This window comes from Dama dama, chromosome 14 (genome assembly GCF_033118175.1).
Source record: "Dama dama isolate Ldn47 chromosome 14, ASM3311817v1, whole genome shotgun sequence".
NCBI lineage: Eukaryota > Metazoa > Chordata > Mammalia > Artiodactyla > Cervidae > Dama > Dama dama.
In genome coordinates, this window is record NC_083694.1 from 63,647,038 (window position 1) to 63,665,443 (window position 18,406).

The following is an 18,406-nucleotide window of genomic DNA, read 5'->3' on the forward strand; positions in this document are numbered from 1 at the left end:
AAATATGGATGATTATATATAAATTTAAAGGCATTTTTTAATGATAATTAAGTGTAGCACCTACCAAACGCATAGTATACAGCAGACTCCAACTCACAATAGTTTGGTTCAATAAGCTTGTATGGAACACATCCTTGGTGAAGCACTGGACTACATATGAAGACATAGAAGTTAGCTGTCCTGGGGAAATTCAGATTGTTCCAGGGGCCTGGGAGGTGGGAATAAGACAGATGAACAGTTAATTCAATAATCATTCCAGTCGTGCTTTAGATTGATCTGACAAGATTTCAGGCAGGTGCTGGGACATAAACTAGGCCCTGTGTAGGTAGAGAGGACTTGAACAGGCACGTGCATGCGTGCTCATTCATTTCAGTGGGGTCCAACTCTTTGTGACCCCAGGCTCCTCTGTCCATGGGATTCTCCAGGCAAGAATACTAGTGTGTGTTGCCATTCCCTTCTCCAAGGGATCTTTCCAACCTAGGGATCGAACCCACGTCTCTTAAGTCTCCTGCATTGGAAGGTGTATTCTTTACCACTAGCGCCACCTGGGAAGCCCTTGAACAGGAACACTTCCTATCAAACCGGGTATAACCTTGAGCTAGCTGACCCAACTCTAGGAAGCTGATGGTTCACATTTTCTCTGTGACAAGGAAGCTACATAAATAAGTAAAAAGACCTTTTCCGAACATTGCTGGGCTTAAATAAAGGTGTCAAGGGAGACATCAATGTAGTTTTTAAGCAGGTTTTTACATAGTAAAGGAAGTTATAAAATCCATAGTGAAAATCATCCACTTAATAGGTAACTGAAAGCATATTTTCTGTGCTCGGTGAAAATGAAAATACTCAAGAAAAGAATTAAACATTTAAATGTATAAGTTCAGAAAACTTATGCTATAAGCTGAAACTAGATAAAGTTTCAAAAACACTCTTTGCTGGGTTAACTGGAAAAATAAAAAAAAAGAAACGATACCAGCATTTGACTATTTTAAAGTTGCTGCACTAGTCAAAGCCTGCCAAGCAATTTACCATCTCAGAACAATTTGTTCACTTCACTTAGAAATTAGAAGTGTGTTTGGGCCAATAAATCTAAATTTATTTGTAGTAGTCATTTTATTAATGGAAGTGTTTTCCAGATGTTACTTAAGTCTGGTCGTCTGGGACCTGTTCCAATAAATGAGGAAAGTTTGATTTCATAGGTTGTCACTGTTGATTTTGTCTAACCTTTGGACTAATTGGTTCATCCTAACATATTTGCTCTGATATATAAGACTTACGGGACACTGGAGAAATTCATCTCTCCTTTTACGGGTAAGTGTTACAGTTAACTTGCTTCATGGAATTATATGTTTTCAGTTCAATAAGGATATACTTTATTAAAGGTGCTTGAAAAGATTTATAAGGATAGTAGTTGGAGAGTTTAGAAAAGAGTCACATTTATGCAATACACCTGCTGGAAGCTTATGAATTTATATTGAGAGTTAAGAGAAAGTTGGAATGATAACTCTGTTAAATTAAATTTTACTAAAGCTGGTTACTTATTTTTTCCCTTCAAGATAGGATTTAAACCTTGCACTGTAAGTACTTGCTATAATTTAAATAGAGTTTTAAGATAGGTCTTTTTTTCTATTTGGGAGATTCTAAAGTATTAAAATGGCCAGTAACATGACTGAGATGGTGATTTGATGATTTTTTTCTGTGTAAGATTAAACCTAATGGTCAAGTGTTTACAATGAATTAAGGCTGGTTACTTTTAAATGTCTTGTTTTAAGAATGGGAAAGCTTTTTTTAATCATTAAATTGAATTTTAAAATTATTGAAATGCTGTAATACAAGCATAAATTAGTGGTGAGATCCAAGAGGAGTTTTCTAATACTTTTATTTTCTTTTCAGCGAGGGCTCAGTACCTGAAAGCAGCCATGGAGTGGAAAATACTTCCCATTTACTCGTTGCTGCTGTTTTCTGTTTTCTCAATTCAGCAAGTTTCTTCTCAAGGTACCTTAACTGTCAGAAATACTTTTATTTGACAGAGATTGCTAATTGTTCAGTTCTGACTTTTATGACAACAAAAGAAATAACTTTCTAAAAATGATATTTGTCTGAGTTTAATGCATAGTAAAACCTTAAAAGTAAGTAAAGAATATGTAGCATATTAATAAGCATTTTGTATTATGAAATCTTTCTAGAAGTTTTGAGCTTTTCAATAGAGTAGTTTTTGTGCTTATTGTTCTATGGTTCTCCCAAAGGTTTAAAAAACACAGACACACAATAAAACTATGTTGGAATGATATATCATCAGATTAACTGAAATGAACAATATTTAAACAGCATATGATTTTTCCTACATGTTTACAAATAAATTCAACTAATCTTTTATATCAAATAAATTATCAATAGCTTATGTTGGCATCATGTTGATATAAATATACTACAGTGAATATTTACGTTTCGAAGGGCATTTTAGTAATCTTGAAAGTGTGCTTTCTCCTTTCAAGGACTATTCCTTCAGATAGGAATTTACACAGGTGTGAATGTCATTTTACAATACTGAACCATTCATAGCCCTCCAAAAATAGTCCTGTAAGAACAGTTCTTCTTATTCATTTTTAGAAAATGTTAAGGTATGTGCAGTGTAATCACCTTAACAGAAGTCTCTAGCATCATAAAATAGATTACTTAACAATAACACCAAGCTTTGGATTTCTGTTTCCCTTTTTTTTCTTTGATAAGCAAAATATGAGAGAAGAAAAATCAAGGTACATAATTGTTATGGCAAAATTACTCTTATAAGGTAGACACTTCCAGTAAAGTGATTAAATAAACTGAGCATGTGAGATACCTGCCTGCATGGACATGGTTTCAGAATCACTTAGGTAAGGTGGGAAAACTCATGAGAGCAATATAAATATTTAATCAGGAATGATGAATACTCTGGTGTCTCCATGCTCTTCTGCTCTCTCAGAATAATGTTACAAGGTTCATAACACCGGTGCATTTCCTAAGTCACGTCCTCATAATACTATTGGTGGGTCACAAAAAATTTTCCTCTCCTTTAATTAAATGAATTTAAAACTAGTTGTTAAAGCCAACATCAATAAAACTAGGACATTCATTAAATCCAAGGAAATAAATTTTTCCTATAAAAATAACTGACGTCCCATTTCAGAAATCTGCTAGTTGTAAAATAATCTTTTGATGTTGTCTTGTCTGCTTTTCTTGCCTTCTCAATTTCTTCCCCTTTTTTCTGTATATATAATATATGTATTTATATACATACACTATATATGATATGCATTTTTGTATGCATTGTGCACATATGTATGTAAAAAGTTCTGAAAGTTGTCCTAATGTTCAATGTTTTACTTGCATAGTAAGACTTTAATTTTCCTGGATTCATTATTTTGAGATTTTTTTCAGTGCTTCAACGTCCCTCTGTGGATTTAGAACACTGCACCTGCCAGTCTCTATTCCATGGATGGGTTCAGTTGTTACATTTCTGTGGTTATTTCTCAGGGAGGTTTTCATGGTGTTTCCAAATGATTTAAAAAATATATGTAAGGATAATTATACTTTTATTTTATCTAAAATAATTCTGTTCATGACTTTTATATTCATGCTCAGATGTTTTTCAAGAATTACCTATTTTGTACTCTCTTTAGCAGTGGTTGAAGGCCTCTGACTTCTTCTCACATTTACAGACCCCAGATATCCCCACCAACGAAAGGAGCAGGAGTATGGGAAAATTAGTGCTGGCATAGCCAGCTTGCTATAAATGCATCATCAGGAATGAGAGGCAATGTGATTGGGTGGGGAAAGTTTGGGTTTTGGATTCAGATATATCAGAGTTCAAATTCTAGGTGGGCTGTTTACTTAGGATGACCATACAATTTGTTATACAAATCAGGACATTTCTAAGAGTGAAAGAGGTTGATAAGAATGATTGATAGGTGTTCACTGACCTGTAATACATATATGCTGGAACTACTAACTAACTGGGTGCCCTTGAGCAAGTTCCTAAAATTTCTGAGTTTCAGCTTTTTTATCTTTAAAAAAGAGACTACTGAAACTCTCCTGGCAACGTTTCATAAGCGTTAGAGATAATGTATGACTCAGTGACCAGCACGGAGTTGCTCGGTAAATGGCAGCATTCGTAGAATTGTAGCTGCCAGCCCTCCCCCAGGAAGAGCACCCTCTTTGTCCAAAGCCATTACTCAGCCTGGTTTTCAAAGGTGTATTTATGTTCTCAGTCTAGTAATGACTAAAGAGGCATGGTCAAGGTCACCTAGGAGGAAGCAAATGTCACTGGGACCCATCGCGAACCATCCTTCCCAGCCTTTTCCAATGGATAAAATTCTCCATCACCGAGAGGCTTAGTCTTACTCCTTAGACCCCTTCTTTTTATAAAGTCATTTGGCCATGTTTACGCTAGTGTTGTATGATTTTAGATGTAGCAAGCTGTGCGGGGAGATGTGGGGAAGGGTATTCTAGAGATGCCATCTGCAACTGTGACTATAACTGTCAACACTACATGGAGTGCTGCCCTGACTTCAAGAAGGTCTGCACCGTGGGTAAGTCCTGAGAGCTGGTGTCTCCTCTGTCAAGCTCATGTCCCGTGAGAGCAGTGCTGTTGTCAAACTGTTCACGTCTTTGTGCTGAAGTGCCTTTCTCCCTTCCCTCGCGTAAATGTTGCAGTGTGCTGTGCCTGACGATGCCGTCCAAGCCGCGACCGTAGCGGGACAGGGAGGGGAACCTGGAAACCTGTCACTTGCACAAGGCTATTGACTAGGGCCCAGTATCAGGTCTTGTTTTAAATTGAGACTTAATACAGTGACTCAGGAGTCGTTAAGTAAACAGTAGTAATTCTTTGCTATTAACCAGAGAAGTAATTACTTAGTGATGGAGCCCTTCAATATCTTCATCAAAGAAGTTCATGGAAATAAAATAATTTTGCTTACTGTTTGACTTTTTGATATTAATATGTTTTAGGTTACCTGAAAAAAGGCACTTTACAGAGTTTAATAATGAGTATTTAATGATGAATTTCAGTTAAAACCAAAGGGTACAATTTTAAGTTATGATAGTTCACTTAAACATATTTTGGACCATTTTGTTGTTAATGTTCAAAAACTTCATATTTGTGAAAATTATTAAGGTGGCTCAAAGTTATGTCGGCTTTAGAATTTGCATGTGAAGTTGGTAAATATATTGTTGTACAATTTATTTGTTGTGTAAGGGAATTATTTCAAATATGCCTGTGTAAATCACTGTGGCTTTAACCAAGGCTCTTGGGGAAAACATGCAGACTTCTCAGTCCATACCAAAGGATTGGGCTGACATCTCTCAGCTCTATACCATGCCAGGTTGTCAAAATAAAGGTTTGTGCATTCTGAAAAATTTTTGAGCCTAACTAGTGACCTATTTATTTTAAGTCAACTCTTTAGGGTATATTGTTATAGAATATGTATGATTAATTAACAAAAATCAGCTTGGAAAGTAATGGTGTGAGGAGAGGATGGGGGAATTCATATGAAGGATACTTACCTCTTTAGACATTTCTCAGTTTTCCACTGTCCCTACATGAAATGACTCAGACAGAACTGGGATCTCTCTTGGAGCCTTGAAGGGCAAGAAAAGTTTCCCTAAGTCTCCAGATTTCTTTCTTGACTTCAGCTGTCTTCATTTGGGAAACTAACCACTTTCCAAATTCCAGAGAAGACTTAGCTATGCACTTTTGGAGCTCTAGTCAGCTATAAGGTGGAAAATGGTTAATTAATACATAGGCACCACTGACCACACAACCAATAATCCATAATGTTTTGCTTTGCTCTCGGTAGAGCTTTCCTGTAAAGGCCGCTGCTTCGAATCCTTTGCAAGAGGGAGGGAGTGTGACTGCGACTCAGACTGTAAGAAGTACGGCAAGTGCTGTTCCGATTACGGCACTTATTGTGAAGAAGGTAAGCATCCGGTTACCCTCAGCGCTTCCCAGTACAGCCAGATCTGTGCACCTCCCCTAGCACCACAGATCATGTCTAACACGTGGTCCATCTTGGCTCTCGATTTTACTAACATGCAAGCTTTTTGTTTCACCATGATGAATTAAAGAAAGAACGCGTCTTTCTATCACTCCCTGGCTCAGCCAGGTTCCAGGAGCACAAGAGATCGCAGGTTGAGTAACAGAGATAGGGGCCAAGTACCCATGCTTTTCTCCTCCAGGTGTGGCTCAACTGCAGGTTACGTCAACAGTATCCGGCTCATTTGATGATTTCTTGTCTAATCCCATTGTGCTGACCTCAAAAAGTCAACTGTCCTTTGACCTATCTGTGCTTTTGCTCTCAGTGTTCTTGAGTGTATATCTGAGGACTGAATCAACATGTTCAACTTCTCTGAACTAGTAAACTTAGGAGTCAGTTTAAAGCACTAAATTGATAAGCAAACCAAAGTTTGCTGTCAAACTGTCTATTGTTTGCAGTTAACTGTCTACTGTGTTCCTCTCCCCTCTCTACAGTCTCCTCAATAGTCTCTATCTAAATGTCTGTATATGAAGGGATCAATAAAAAAGGTAGTTTCGTTTTTAAATCCTCTTCTCTGATTATAGGTCCGGAAGGAGTACTCTGACAGCTTAATAAAACCCTCTAAATTTACCAAAAGAAAAAAGATTTACAAAAATGTATTTAAATAATTGATTCCTTTCTTTTACCAAATGTTTGCTCTTAAATCCTACCATTAAAACAAGATTATCTGTAAAGTAAAAGTGAAAATGAGTACTGCTTGCATAATCTTATCATTTTATTTAAATAAGATTGCATCTTCTGCTTCTTTCAAACAGTGAAGAAATAGGGTGGAAAACTATTAATCAGCATAGTGGAGGAACATTTCTTAACTCTTCAATGTTTTCATTGGAAAACATTCCAAAAATAATGGCGACAACACCCTTGTAATTAAAATCTCCAAGTGCAGAGTTCCTGCAGCTTTCAGATGGACCTATGAGATGAGTGCTTCTTATTCACTCATCACTGATAGTTGTTTTGGCTGTGAGACAAAAAACTAAGAATTTATTTTGGGCAGAGGATGGATGGGGAGGGAAAACGATTAGAGAATGATCAATCATTGAGAGAACCATATTAATAAAGGCAATAGTTTAGCTACCAAGTGGCGGGTTAGATTACTTGAGGTGTATGTAAAACTCAATGAACAAAAATTGATGAAGGTAGTGCTTCATTCACAGAATTCACAGAGATCGTCAGGGTCCAACTGAAAATAGAGGCATCAATTAGAGCTTCAGCATTTTCTTAAAAAAAAACAAAACACCCAAACTGTCTTGCAACTCACCACTTAGTCATTTTAAGATTGCTATAGATACTGCTTATAGGCATCTATATGTCTAAAAGTCCTAACAGTTCAAGAATTGAAGCAGTTAAGCACCTCTGAATGTGGGTGAGAAAACAGTCCAAGAGGTTAAATAGCTTGGTCAAGATCATTAGAATGTGAAAAAACTTTTCAAGTTGTGGTACCTGGCATTTTTGTGGGGTGGAAGGACAAAGAGGGAACGTTATGGTGGTCAGCTCATGGAAATTACAAAAACAGAGTTTGGAGGAGAAGTTTGGTAAGAGTAGCAGGATTTATCACCACTCTCCTCCACCCAGGGGCCCTTCTCTCTCCCTGTTCTCTTATCTTTCAGATAAGTCCCTCTTCTTTTCTTCTCGTTTCTAATGATCAAACATATTCCATGTCTTCTCTTCTAGGCATGAGAAGGGGCAAAGAATAGGGGCAATAAAAGGTTAAAAAGGTACATGCCAAACCATTAAGCTATTTTATCTTGGAGACGGGCAATGCATTTTGAGGAAAGCATAATATGAAAGTGTGAAATTCTTCCAGGGGTAAATATTCATGTAGAACTTTTGTAATTGAAAAAAAAAAAAAAAAAAAGGAAGGTAAATCGGTGTCATTTGATTTAAATGAATATGACAACAGGAGAATGTAATTTTTATATTTTTCTTCTTGAGAGCACAAATATCTGTCAACCACATGCAGGGATTATTTTTGTATCACAGAAGGCTGGCATAAAGAATGGAGTGCATAGAGTTAAGCATTTTTTAGGCAGGCAAACACCTCAGGAAATCATCTAGGAGAAAACATCTCAGTTTGCAGGCAAGGGGGTTCAAGAGGGTTTGCCCATTTGTCCAAGGTCAATAGCAGAGCCTTGCAGGTCTAGAACTGGAATTCAGGTCTTCTGACTCCTGAGTCTTTGCTCCAAGTCATAATTTACAGTGATTTGAGAATCTTTTTTTTTTTTTTTAAATAGCAATGCATCTCAGAATTCATTAGTTTGGAGTAGTTAGTGCTGGGCTGAGAGCTTGCCTGCACTGGTTTTCACCAGCATCTACTCTTGAAGCCAGATGGCATCTGTGCCTTTCACAGTTAGAGTTGCTGATGAATGTGAACAAGATGTTAACCGACCTGTCTTGCTTGGCCTCAGTGCATAACCCCACAACACCTCCACCTCCAAAGACTGCACCTCCACCTCCAGGAGCATCTCAGACCATCAAATCAACAACCAAACGTTCACCCAAATCACCAAACAAGAAGAAGACTAAGAAAGTTATAGAATCAGAGGAAATAACAGAAGGTAGGAAGATGACAGATGTAACAAAAGGTTGTTTCTAAGATGAAACAATCTGTAGGTGGATTACTTCTATGAGCTCTTCATAGAATAAGGTGATCTTCTAAGTCATTAAAGGCTCATCACACTTTTTGTTTAAGTCAAAGTTCAAGCCAAAGTTATTTTTCTTATTTACCAAACTGTACAGGACTAGATTAAACTAATCAGAAGAAACAAGATTTACTGTTTTTTAAAAAAAGAGTTCACGATTTTCTTTGTATAATGACTTGATTCAGTGGGATATAAGAAAGTTGAGTGAAAGTTATATATTGAATAGTTATACTCTAGTATCTGTGACAAGCTCAGGTGCCTTGCTTTTAACTGACATTTACAAGAGCAGTTGCTCATTTTACTGATAAAACAAAAGCAGAATATGACATTTGTAGATCAATAAACAGCATTTCTTGTTGCATTTGGACTGGCAGTTCTTTTTTGCTTTAAATCACAGTTGGTGTGATCAACTTTTTTATTTGATTTATAGAACATTCTGTTTCTGAAAATCAAGAGTCTTCCTCCTCCTCTTCCTCTTCCTCTTCAACTATTCGGAAAATCAAGTCTTCCAAAAATTCAGCTGCTAATAGAGAATTAAAGAAGAAACCCAAAGGTTTGAGCATTGATAAAGATCAATGACTATATCAATGCCATGTTAACAATAATTATCTAAAAGTCATGTGTGTGGGAGAATGATTTGAGGACATTCCAATATTGAGGGGGGTGTAACTTCATAAATATTAAAAGATATCCGTGAAAATTTCCTACAGGAAACTAGTGCCAAGCAGCTAAGACACCACTCTGTAGAGCCAAAGAAGATGAGAACAGCAACTGTAGAACCATAGGATGGCATCAGAGATGATTACTAATGGTTTTCTATTTCAGTTCCTCTCTACCTGATAGCATTTCTCTCTCTTCTATATTGTGGTTTCATTTCTCCTTCCCTATAAAGAACATTTATATTGTTCCTTAAGTATTTTGCAACTTTAATCCATTAAATTATCATACATTCGTGAAAGGCAATATTATTATTCACATTTTACAGATATTTATTATTTTTCTAATTATGTCATATCTGATTTTTCTGTAGTAAAGGACATACTACAGAATTGGCGATTACCTCCTAAAGAGAAATTTCATTTGTTCTGCTTTTTAAAAATTATTTCCTGAATTTCTAAAATATATTCTCATTCTCCAGGAAATGGCAGATTTTGGATATTGAAGTTCTGAAGAATTCTATTTCCTGGGTGGTTATTTCCCCTGAAGCCTTCTTTCTAGCTGAATAGCAAGATATTTAATCTCTGAGCATTAATAGAATTGATAAACAGAACTCATCCAAGTGATGTGCCTCTTGGGCTCTGGGGTTCACCTATGGGGTGGCTGCTCTGGGAAGTCCTGTTAAATAGGGTCCTTTTCCTGCCATGGTATCCTAATCTCCCTCTCTGTATCCCCTGAGACTGCTAAGTTTAGATGGACAGGGAAAAGAAGGCTGTTCAAAGCCATGTGCATGGAAGCAGGGCTAAGCTGGAAGCTTGGGGTTGACTGGAACAGATTCCTTGGATGCAGTTACAGAGGTTTCTGAGGGAATTGGTGCAGTGGGTCTAAAAGATGCTGGAACTAGGTTTCCAGTAAAGGGGCAATGAGCAATAAGGAATAAGAAGAGCTAAGAAAGTGAGGAGCAAAGAACATTGATATGAGAGTTGAATTAGTGTTATTGATCATATTAACAATTTCCAAGTTGCCACTTGCTTCCATGTATTAATTGTATTGAGTTTTGTATTTTTCATCCCTTATCTCATTCATTCACTAAAATAGTCCAGTAAAATAGTGTTTACCATTTTACAGTAAATCAATAGACATGTTAGAGATTAGCAATTTGCCTCGACACACACAGCCAGTCAATGATAAGGATGGCATCTTTATGTCACAAAAATAAAAAGATGTATGTTTTTTTTTTCTCTCTAGTAAAAGATAACAAGAAGAAAAGAACTCCTAAAAAGAAACCTACCCCAGGACCACCAGTTATAGATGAAGGTGGAAGTGGACTGGATAATGGTGATTTCAAGCTCACCCCAACTCCTAACATTCCCACCACTCAACGTAATAAAGTTACCACAACTCCCAAGATTACAACAGTAAAACCAACACTTCCTAAGCCCAGTCTTCCACCTAAATCTGACACAACTAAAGAGACACCTTCGACAGTCCACACAGAGACAACAATTGAAACTAAAGAGACTTCTACAACAAATAAGCAGACTTCCACTAGCGCAAAAGAGAAGACTACTTCAGCTAAAGAGACACGAACTGCAGACAACACATCTACTAAAGGTCTTGCACCCACACCTGAAGTTCCTGCTACATCTACACCCAAAGCTGAAACTATAACCAAATCCCCTACACCCACCACCCCGAAGGAGCCTGCACCCACCACCCCCAAGGAGCCTGCACCCACCACCCCCAAGGAGCCTGCACCCACCACCCCCAAGGAGCCTGCTCCCACCATTCTCGAGAAGCCTGCACCCACCACCCCTGAGGAGCCTGCATCCACCACCCCCGAGGAGCCTGCACCCACCACCCCCGAGGAGCCTGCTCCCACCACCAAGGAGCCTGCTCCCACCACCCCCAAGGAGCCTGCTCCCACCACTCCCAAGGAGCCTGCACCCACCACCCCCAAGGAGCCTGCACCCACCACCCCCAAGGAGCCTGCTCCCACCATTCCCGAGAAGCCTGCACCCACCACCCCTGAGAAGCCTGCATCCACCACCCCCGAGGAGCCTGCACCCACCACCCCCAAGGAGCCTGCTCCCACCACCAAGGAGCCTGCTCCCACCACCCCCAAGGAGCCTGCTCCCACCACTCCCAAGGAGCCTGCTCCCACCACTCCCAAGGAGCCTGCACCCACCACCCCCAAGGAGCCTGCACCCACCACCCCCAAGGAGCCTGCTCCCACCACCCCCGAGGAGCTTGCACCCACCACCCCGAAGAAGCCTGCACCCACCACCCCCGAGGAGCCTGCTCCCACCACCACCCCCAAAGAGCCTGCACCCACCACCAAGGAGCCTGCACCCACCACCCCCAAGGAGCCTGCTCCCACCACCCCGAAGGAGCCTGCACCCACCACCCCCAAGGAGCCTGCTCCCACCACCCCCAAGGAGCCTGCTCCCACCACCCCCAAGGAGCCTGCACCCACCACCCCGAAGGAGCCTGCACCCACCACCCCCAAGGAGCCTGCACCCACCACCCTGAAGGAGCCTGCACCCACCACCCCCAAGGAGCCTGCTCCCACCACCCCCGAGGAGCCTGCTCCCACCACCCCCAAGGAGCCTGCACCCACCACCCCGAAGGAGCCTGCACCCACCACCCCCAAGGAGCCTGCACCCACCACCCCGAAGGAGCCTGCACCCACCACCCCGAAGGAGCCTGCTCCCACCACTCCCAAGGAGCCTGCTCCCACCACCCCGAAGAAGCCTGCACCCACCACCCCCGAGGAGCCTGCTCCCACCACCCCCAAGGAGCCTGCACCCACCACTCCCAAGGAGCCTGCTCCCACCACCCCGAAGGAGCCTGCACCCACCACCCCCAAGGAGCCTGCACCCACCACCCCGAAGGAGCCTGCACCCACCACCCCCAAGGAGCCTGCACCCACCACCCCGAAGGAGCCTGCTCCCACCACCCCGAAGGAGCCTGCTCCCACCACCCCGAAGGAGCCTGCACCCACCACCCCGAAGAAGCCTGCACCCACCACCCCCGAGGAGCCTGCTCCCACCACTCCCAAGGAGCCTGCTCCCACCACCCCAAAGAAGCCTGCACCCACCGCCCCCAAGGAGTCCGCTCCCACCGCCCCCAAGGAGCCTGCACCCACCACAAAGGAGCCCGCTCCCACCACCCCCAAGGAGCCTGCATCCACTCCCAAGGAGCCTGCACCCACCACCCCCAAGGAGCCCGCACCCACCACCAAGGAGCCCGCTCCCACCACCCGCAAGGAGCCTGCACCCACTCCCAAGGAGCCTGCTCCCACCACCCCCAAGGAGCCTGCACCCACCACCCCCAAGGAGCCTGCACCCACCACCCCCAAGGAGCCTGCTCCCACCGCCCCCAAGGAGCCTGCTCCCACCGCCCCCAAGGAGCCTGCTCCCACCACCCCCAAGGAGCCTGCACCCGCCACCACCCCCAAGGAGCCTGCACCCGCCACCACCCCCAAGGAGCCTGCTCCCACCACCCCCAAGGAGCCTGCTCCCACCGCCCCCAAGGAGCCTGCTCCCACCACCACCCCCAAAGAGCCTACACCCACTCCCAAGGAGCCTGCACCCACCACCACCCCCAAGAAGCCTGCTCCCACCACCCCCAAGGAGCCTGCTCCTGTTGAACCCAAGGAGCCCACTCCAAATTCTCCTGAGACATCTCCTCCAAGTTCTCCTGATATACCTGCTCCAACCACCTCAGAGGCCTCTACTTCAACTACCACCGTGGAGCCTCCCACTACTCCGAAGAGCCCTGCTGAATCAACTCCTCAGCCTCCTATAGAATCCACACCAAAGGCTCTTGAAAACAGTCCCAAGAAGCCTGCAGTACCCACAATCAAGGCTCCTAAAGTGAACAAACCTGAAATGACTACAACAGTTAAAGACAAGTCCACAGAAAAAGACATACATTCTACACCTGAAATTACAACAGCTGCAGCTAAGATTATAACAGAGGCAGCAACTAAAACAGAAAAGACTACTGAAACCAAACTACCAAGTACAACCACAGATGTAACATCTACCACAACCGAAGATACCACAACATCATCCAAAATTACTCCTAAAGCAACTCTTGCACCTAAAGTAATGACTGCAACAAAGACGACGACCAAGAAGACAAGCAAACCTGAACAGACCACAGCTGTACCAAAAGGCACAGCTACTAATTCTCAAGCGACAACTCCTAAACCTCAGAAACCAACCAGAGCACCCAAAAAGCCCACTTCGACCAAAAAGCCAAGAACACCTAGAGTGAGAAAACCAAAGACTACACCAACTCCCCCAAAGATGATGACATCAGCAATGCCTGAACTGACTCCTACCTCTTTACCAGAAGCCATGCTCCAAACCACCACCAGCCCTACCCCAACCCCCAACTCAGAAATAATTGAGGTAAACCCAAAGAATGAGGATGGAGATGCTGCTGAAGGAGAAAAACCTCATGTGATTTTCAGGCCCCCTGTGCTAACTCCTATAGTTATTCCAGGCACTGAAATCATAGTGAGAGGACCCAGTCAAGGCTTCGGTATCAGCCCCATGTTTTCAGGTAACATCAATCAGTTATTTTCACGTTTAAAATCGGCAGTGTTAAATCTTTCTGAACCAGAATGCCCTGATTTAGTATTATTCTATTGATATATATTTAAAACCCTGAAACTTAACTCGTGAAGTTTTACATCTTCTCTACAGCTAAGCAAATAAGTTTATTTGGTATTTGGAAAATCAAATAACAACCTAGGGTTATAAGAATGTGCAATATTCTTTGCCAAACCAATTCCACAAGGCAATCAGAACTAAGAAAAAAAATTTCACATTGAGACTGAACATCCAATACCTGGCAAATTTACGTGAAGATCAGGTACCCTGACCCATTCCAATTCAAAATGTATGTTTATATATTTTGAGTAATATCACCTTTAAGTACAACTATGAACAGTATTACTTTTCTTTAACCTCTGAAGTACATGTACGTCAAATATGTACTCTTCAAGAGCTTAGGAAAGGGTGAACAGAGGAAAGAGAACCTGATGGGAAGATTTGAAAAGAGCGAAACCTTCTTCTCATTTTTATGTTGGCCTAATTTGTGTTAATTTGTTTCAGATGAAACTAATTTATGCAATGGTAGGCCAGTAGATGGACTGACTACTTTGCGTAATGGGACATTAGTTGCATTTCGAGGTGAGTTTTGTACACATTTCTTTTTCTGCTCCTTGTTTTGTTCTTGGTATTCATGAGAACGCGTCATTGGAGAGTACAAATCTGAATTGAGCTTCCTGGATGGAAACCTGACTGATAAACTTACCTCACATAATTATTATAAGGACCTGAGGGTAAATACTAAAGCATTGGATTAAAAAAGTTAGAAATAGTTAAAGTATGTTAGTTGCTCAGTCGTTTCTGACTCCACCAACGCCATGGACTGTAGCTTGCCAGGGTCCTCTGTCCATGGGATTTTCCAGGCAAGAATACTGGAGTGGGTTGCCATTCCCTTCCCCAGGGTATCTTCCTGACCCAGGGATCAAACCTGGGTCTCCGACATTGCAGGCAGATTGCTGACCATCTGAGCCACTAGGGAATAAAGTAACAAACACAACTAAGTTATTTAATTGTAACTACTTAATTCTAACAGATAAAGAAATTGAGAGATTAAGTGACTTTCTGTAAATCCAAGCTAGAAGGCCCTTTCTAGAGAAACTGGGAAACTAAAAATTTTGTCATGCTAAATTTCAGACTTGAGAAACATGTATTCTCAGAAATGTTCAAATACGGTCGTCTGCATTTAGTACTTACAATTCTGACTAGCCATCATAGAATGCTTGTCAACACATTCAATCTGTTTATGATAAACTATTTTTAAAGGATTTGATTTTGATTTCTTCTGGGATAGGTTTCAGACTTCATTCAGCTTGTAGGCTGATCATCACTTTCAATTTTAGGTCATTATTTCTGGATGCTAACTCCATTCAGTCCACCATCTCCACCTCGGAGAATTACTGAAGTTTGGGGCATTCCCTCCCCCATTGATACTGTTTTTACGAGATGCAACTGTGAAGGAAAGACTTTCTTCTTTAAGGTAAGAAAAATATCCTTGTGAGAGAAATCAGCAGTTATTTTTTATTATGAAACCATAAATCAGTTTAACTTCCATTTCAGAAAGTCTCCATACATAAACAAACTACCATTAAAATTTGATAAAAAGTTAATATGGTAACCCTGTCAAATTATTCAAATTATTAACTAAGGTAAAACTTTCTCCCAATACTTAAATCTAATAATGAGTTTCTAACCTTCCTCCCACTTGCTTTATAACCTTTTAAAAAGCTGTTCACGTCATTTCCTCTTTTTAATTATCAGGATTCTCAGTACTGGCGTTTCACCAATGATATAAAAGATGCAGGATATCCCAAACTAATTTCCAAAGGATTTGGAGGACTAAATGGAAAAATAGTGGCAGCTCTCTCAATAGCTCAATACAAGAACAGACCTGAATCTGTGTATTTTTTCAAGAGAGGTATGTGTTACATAACTAACAAAATTAAAACTTTTAAGGAGAAATCTGACAGGAAAATTTCATTCAATATTTTCATTTATTACTGGGATTACTGTTAACAAATATCTTTAATGTCTAAAATCAAATATTTTCAATTAAAAAATAAATTAAGGGCAGTAAGAAGTATTTTGCTTTCTTGACATTCAAATCACGATTTCATGAGTTTTCAGGACATTTATATAAAGAATGTTATTTATTTTCAAACAAAGCTAAATATATAACTATGCAGTGCGTTGGCTTTCTTCACAAGTACTTCAAGAGTCAGTTATTTTTATAGTACCCTTGATTAGTAACCATTATTAATGTCTGGACCATACTGTATAAAAAACATCCATTGTTTCCTCTACCTTGTAAAAAGCTCTCTTCCACCTCTTTTGGGCATTAGAATTAATTTTCATACTATATGTGATTTTCTAATTCATCATAGGTGGCAGTGTTCAGCAGTACACTTACAAACAGGAACCCACCCAAAAGTGTACTGGAAGAAGGCCTGCTATAAACTATTCCGTGTATGGAGAAACAGCACAGGTCAGGAGACGTCGATTTGAACGTGCTATAGGACCTTCTCAAATACACACCATCAGAATTCAGTACTCACCCATCAGAGTCCCTTATCAAGACAAAGGTAATATTTTTTACTGTGTTAATTTTTACACATGAAGTAGATGTAATATAGTATCGATTATTAAATATAAATTCTGGCCAAATAACCCTAATACTTTAAGCTTATTAATGTAAAACATCAATTTGCCTCAATGAATGACCAAAGATCAATACCGTATTTTTCTTTGTGGATAAGAAAGACAATTTATTCAGGTTTATTAATTATAATAAACACCATTAACTAAGAACATTAAGCTCAAATCTATAACCCTCACAACAGTCCTAAAAGGTAGATATTTGTATCACATGAGAGACAGCAAAAGTTGAGGCATTGAAGTTAACTCACCCAAGGTAACAGAGCTACTAAGTGACCAAACTAAGGTTAAAACGACGTCTGTCTGACTCAACAACTGCTCTTTCCAACTGCTTACAGAACATCACTGCCTTTCAATCTCACATTTAAAACGTCATCTACAGGTTTCCTCCATAATGAAGTTAAAGTGAGCACACTGTGGAGAGGACTTCCAAACGTGGTTACTTCAGCAATATCACTGCCCAACATCAGAAAACCCGATGGCTATGATTACTATGCCTTTTCTAAAGGTAAGTTATTATCTTTGAGACATGAATAAAATCAAAGCAAAACCAAGTGTTCAATGGTGACTAAAGGTGAGACGTTAAATTCTATCACTTATTCTAATTATCCTGAAGAGAAAGCTTAGGTTATTGGTTTATTTTACTTAAACTGAATGGATTACAATTCATTTCTGCCCTATCCTTCATGAGATTAAAGCCTAGTATAATAAAACATCCACTAAAACTGAGTTAAAACTGCTACTGAAAATAATATTTTACTTTTATTATCAGTGGCATTTAAGAGGCCTTACTTACTATGAAGTTATACCTATTTATATCATTATAGTCTGTAAGATCAGAAAGAAGTTCCTAAGAAACTAATTTTATTAATTATATTACCTGGGGTATTTTTCTTTGAAAAAGTCATGAAAATATAAGCTATTCTGCCTATATAAATGACATCAGAATGTATTTTTTTAAAGAATAAAATTCAAACAAATGATCATTTTTTAAACTAACTTGGTTTTCTCAAATTCTTACACTGAAAAAGCAGAATTAAATATAATTTCATTGAAAGATGGTGAAAGGTCAGTCTGCCTAAGCAGCTGGTTTTCTTTTTGTCAGAAAGCTCAAATTAATTAATTAATACATTTTTTGTACTAAAATGATAAATACTCTCTTTGAGCATAAAAATAAATAGAAACTACTTTTAAGTGTTTTATTTTCTTTTTAATTGAAAAGTGATCCTTCCTCTTTTTAGATCAATACTATAACGTCGACGTGCCAAGTAGGACAGCAAGAGCCATTACTACTCGTTCTGGGCAGACCTTATCCAATACCTGGTACAACTGTCCTTAGACTGAGGGGCGACGGAAGAATCAACTAATTAAAATGAAGAAGCGAATGATAAATGTTGACACTGAAATACATTTTATTAATAAAGAACGTTGAGATAAGCATACCAATTTAAATACAAAAATGTTTTTAAACTTGACAATCATTACACTAAAACAGATCTGACAATCTTATTCACAGTTATTGTAGTTTACAGAACATTTAATTAATATTTCCTCTATTTATTCCTCCTCTCCCTCCCATTGCATGGCTCACACCTGTAAGAGAAAAAAAGAATAAATCTGAATGCATCTTTCAAAAAGCTAGCTCAAACTAGAGTATTTTAAGAAGTTAGCTTAAAACTAGAGTATTCACTTACCCTAATTCATTATAAAAATTTTCAAGATCAAGTGTCTAAGCGTATAGACACGAAACTGTTAGGTATTTTAT

General features: G+C 40.0%; 2 protein-coding genes across 3 annotated transcripts in view; one reads left to right on the top strand and one right to left on the bottom strand.

The window, feature by feature from the left end:
- Positions 1-1,245: 1,245 nt before the first annotated feature.
- On the top strand, positions 1,246-18,051 carry PRG4 (proteoglycan 4). Its single transcript, XM_061160943.1, has 15 exons — positions 1,246-1,308; positions 1,891-1,992; positions 4,443-4,565; positions 5,832-5,951; positions 8,474-8,623; positions 9,138-9,260; positions 10,613-12,525; positions 12,658-12,741; positions 13,048-13,939; positions 14,494-14,571; positions 15,330-15,466; positions 15,748-15,904; positions 16,371-16,568; positions 17,024-17,149; positions 17,883-18,051. Exons 2-15 carry the CDS (start codon positions 1,917-1,919, stop codon positions 17,978-17,980), a joined length of 4,275 nt encoding a protein of 1,424 aa, XP_061016926.1. The 5' UTR covers positions 1,246-1,308; positions 1,891-1,916; the 3' UTR covers positions 17,981-18,051.
- Positions 18,036-18,406, bottom strand: part of TPR (translocated promoter region, nuclear basket protein) — a 60,392-nt gene continuing 60,021 nt past the window's right edge. For both annotated transcript variants that reach the window (XM_061160941.1, XM_061160940.1), the window contains exon 51: positions 18,036-18,234. In XM_061160941.1, the coding sequence (XP_061016924.1) occupies positions 18,179-18,234 (56 nt within the window). In that variant the 3' untranslated portion in view covers positions 18,036-18,178. The remainder of the gene's footprint in view (positions 18,235-18,406) is intronic.

Excerpts from the sequence above, each read along its gene's own strand:
- PRG4 (XM_061160943.1), top strand. The coding sequence starts at position 1,917 with ATGGAGTGGAAAATACTTCCCATTTACTCGTTGCTGCTGTTTTCTGTT. Across the intron at positions 1,993-4,442 it reads TCAGCAAGTTTCTTCTCAAG|ATGTAGCAAGCTGTGCGGGG; the intron begins GTACCTTAACTG and ends GTATGATTTTAG. Across the intron at positions 9,261-10,612 it reads ATTAAAGAAGAAACCCAAAG|TAAAAGATAACAAGAAGAAA; the intron begins GTTTGAGCATTG and ends TTTTCTCTCTAG.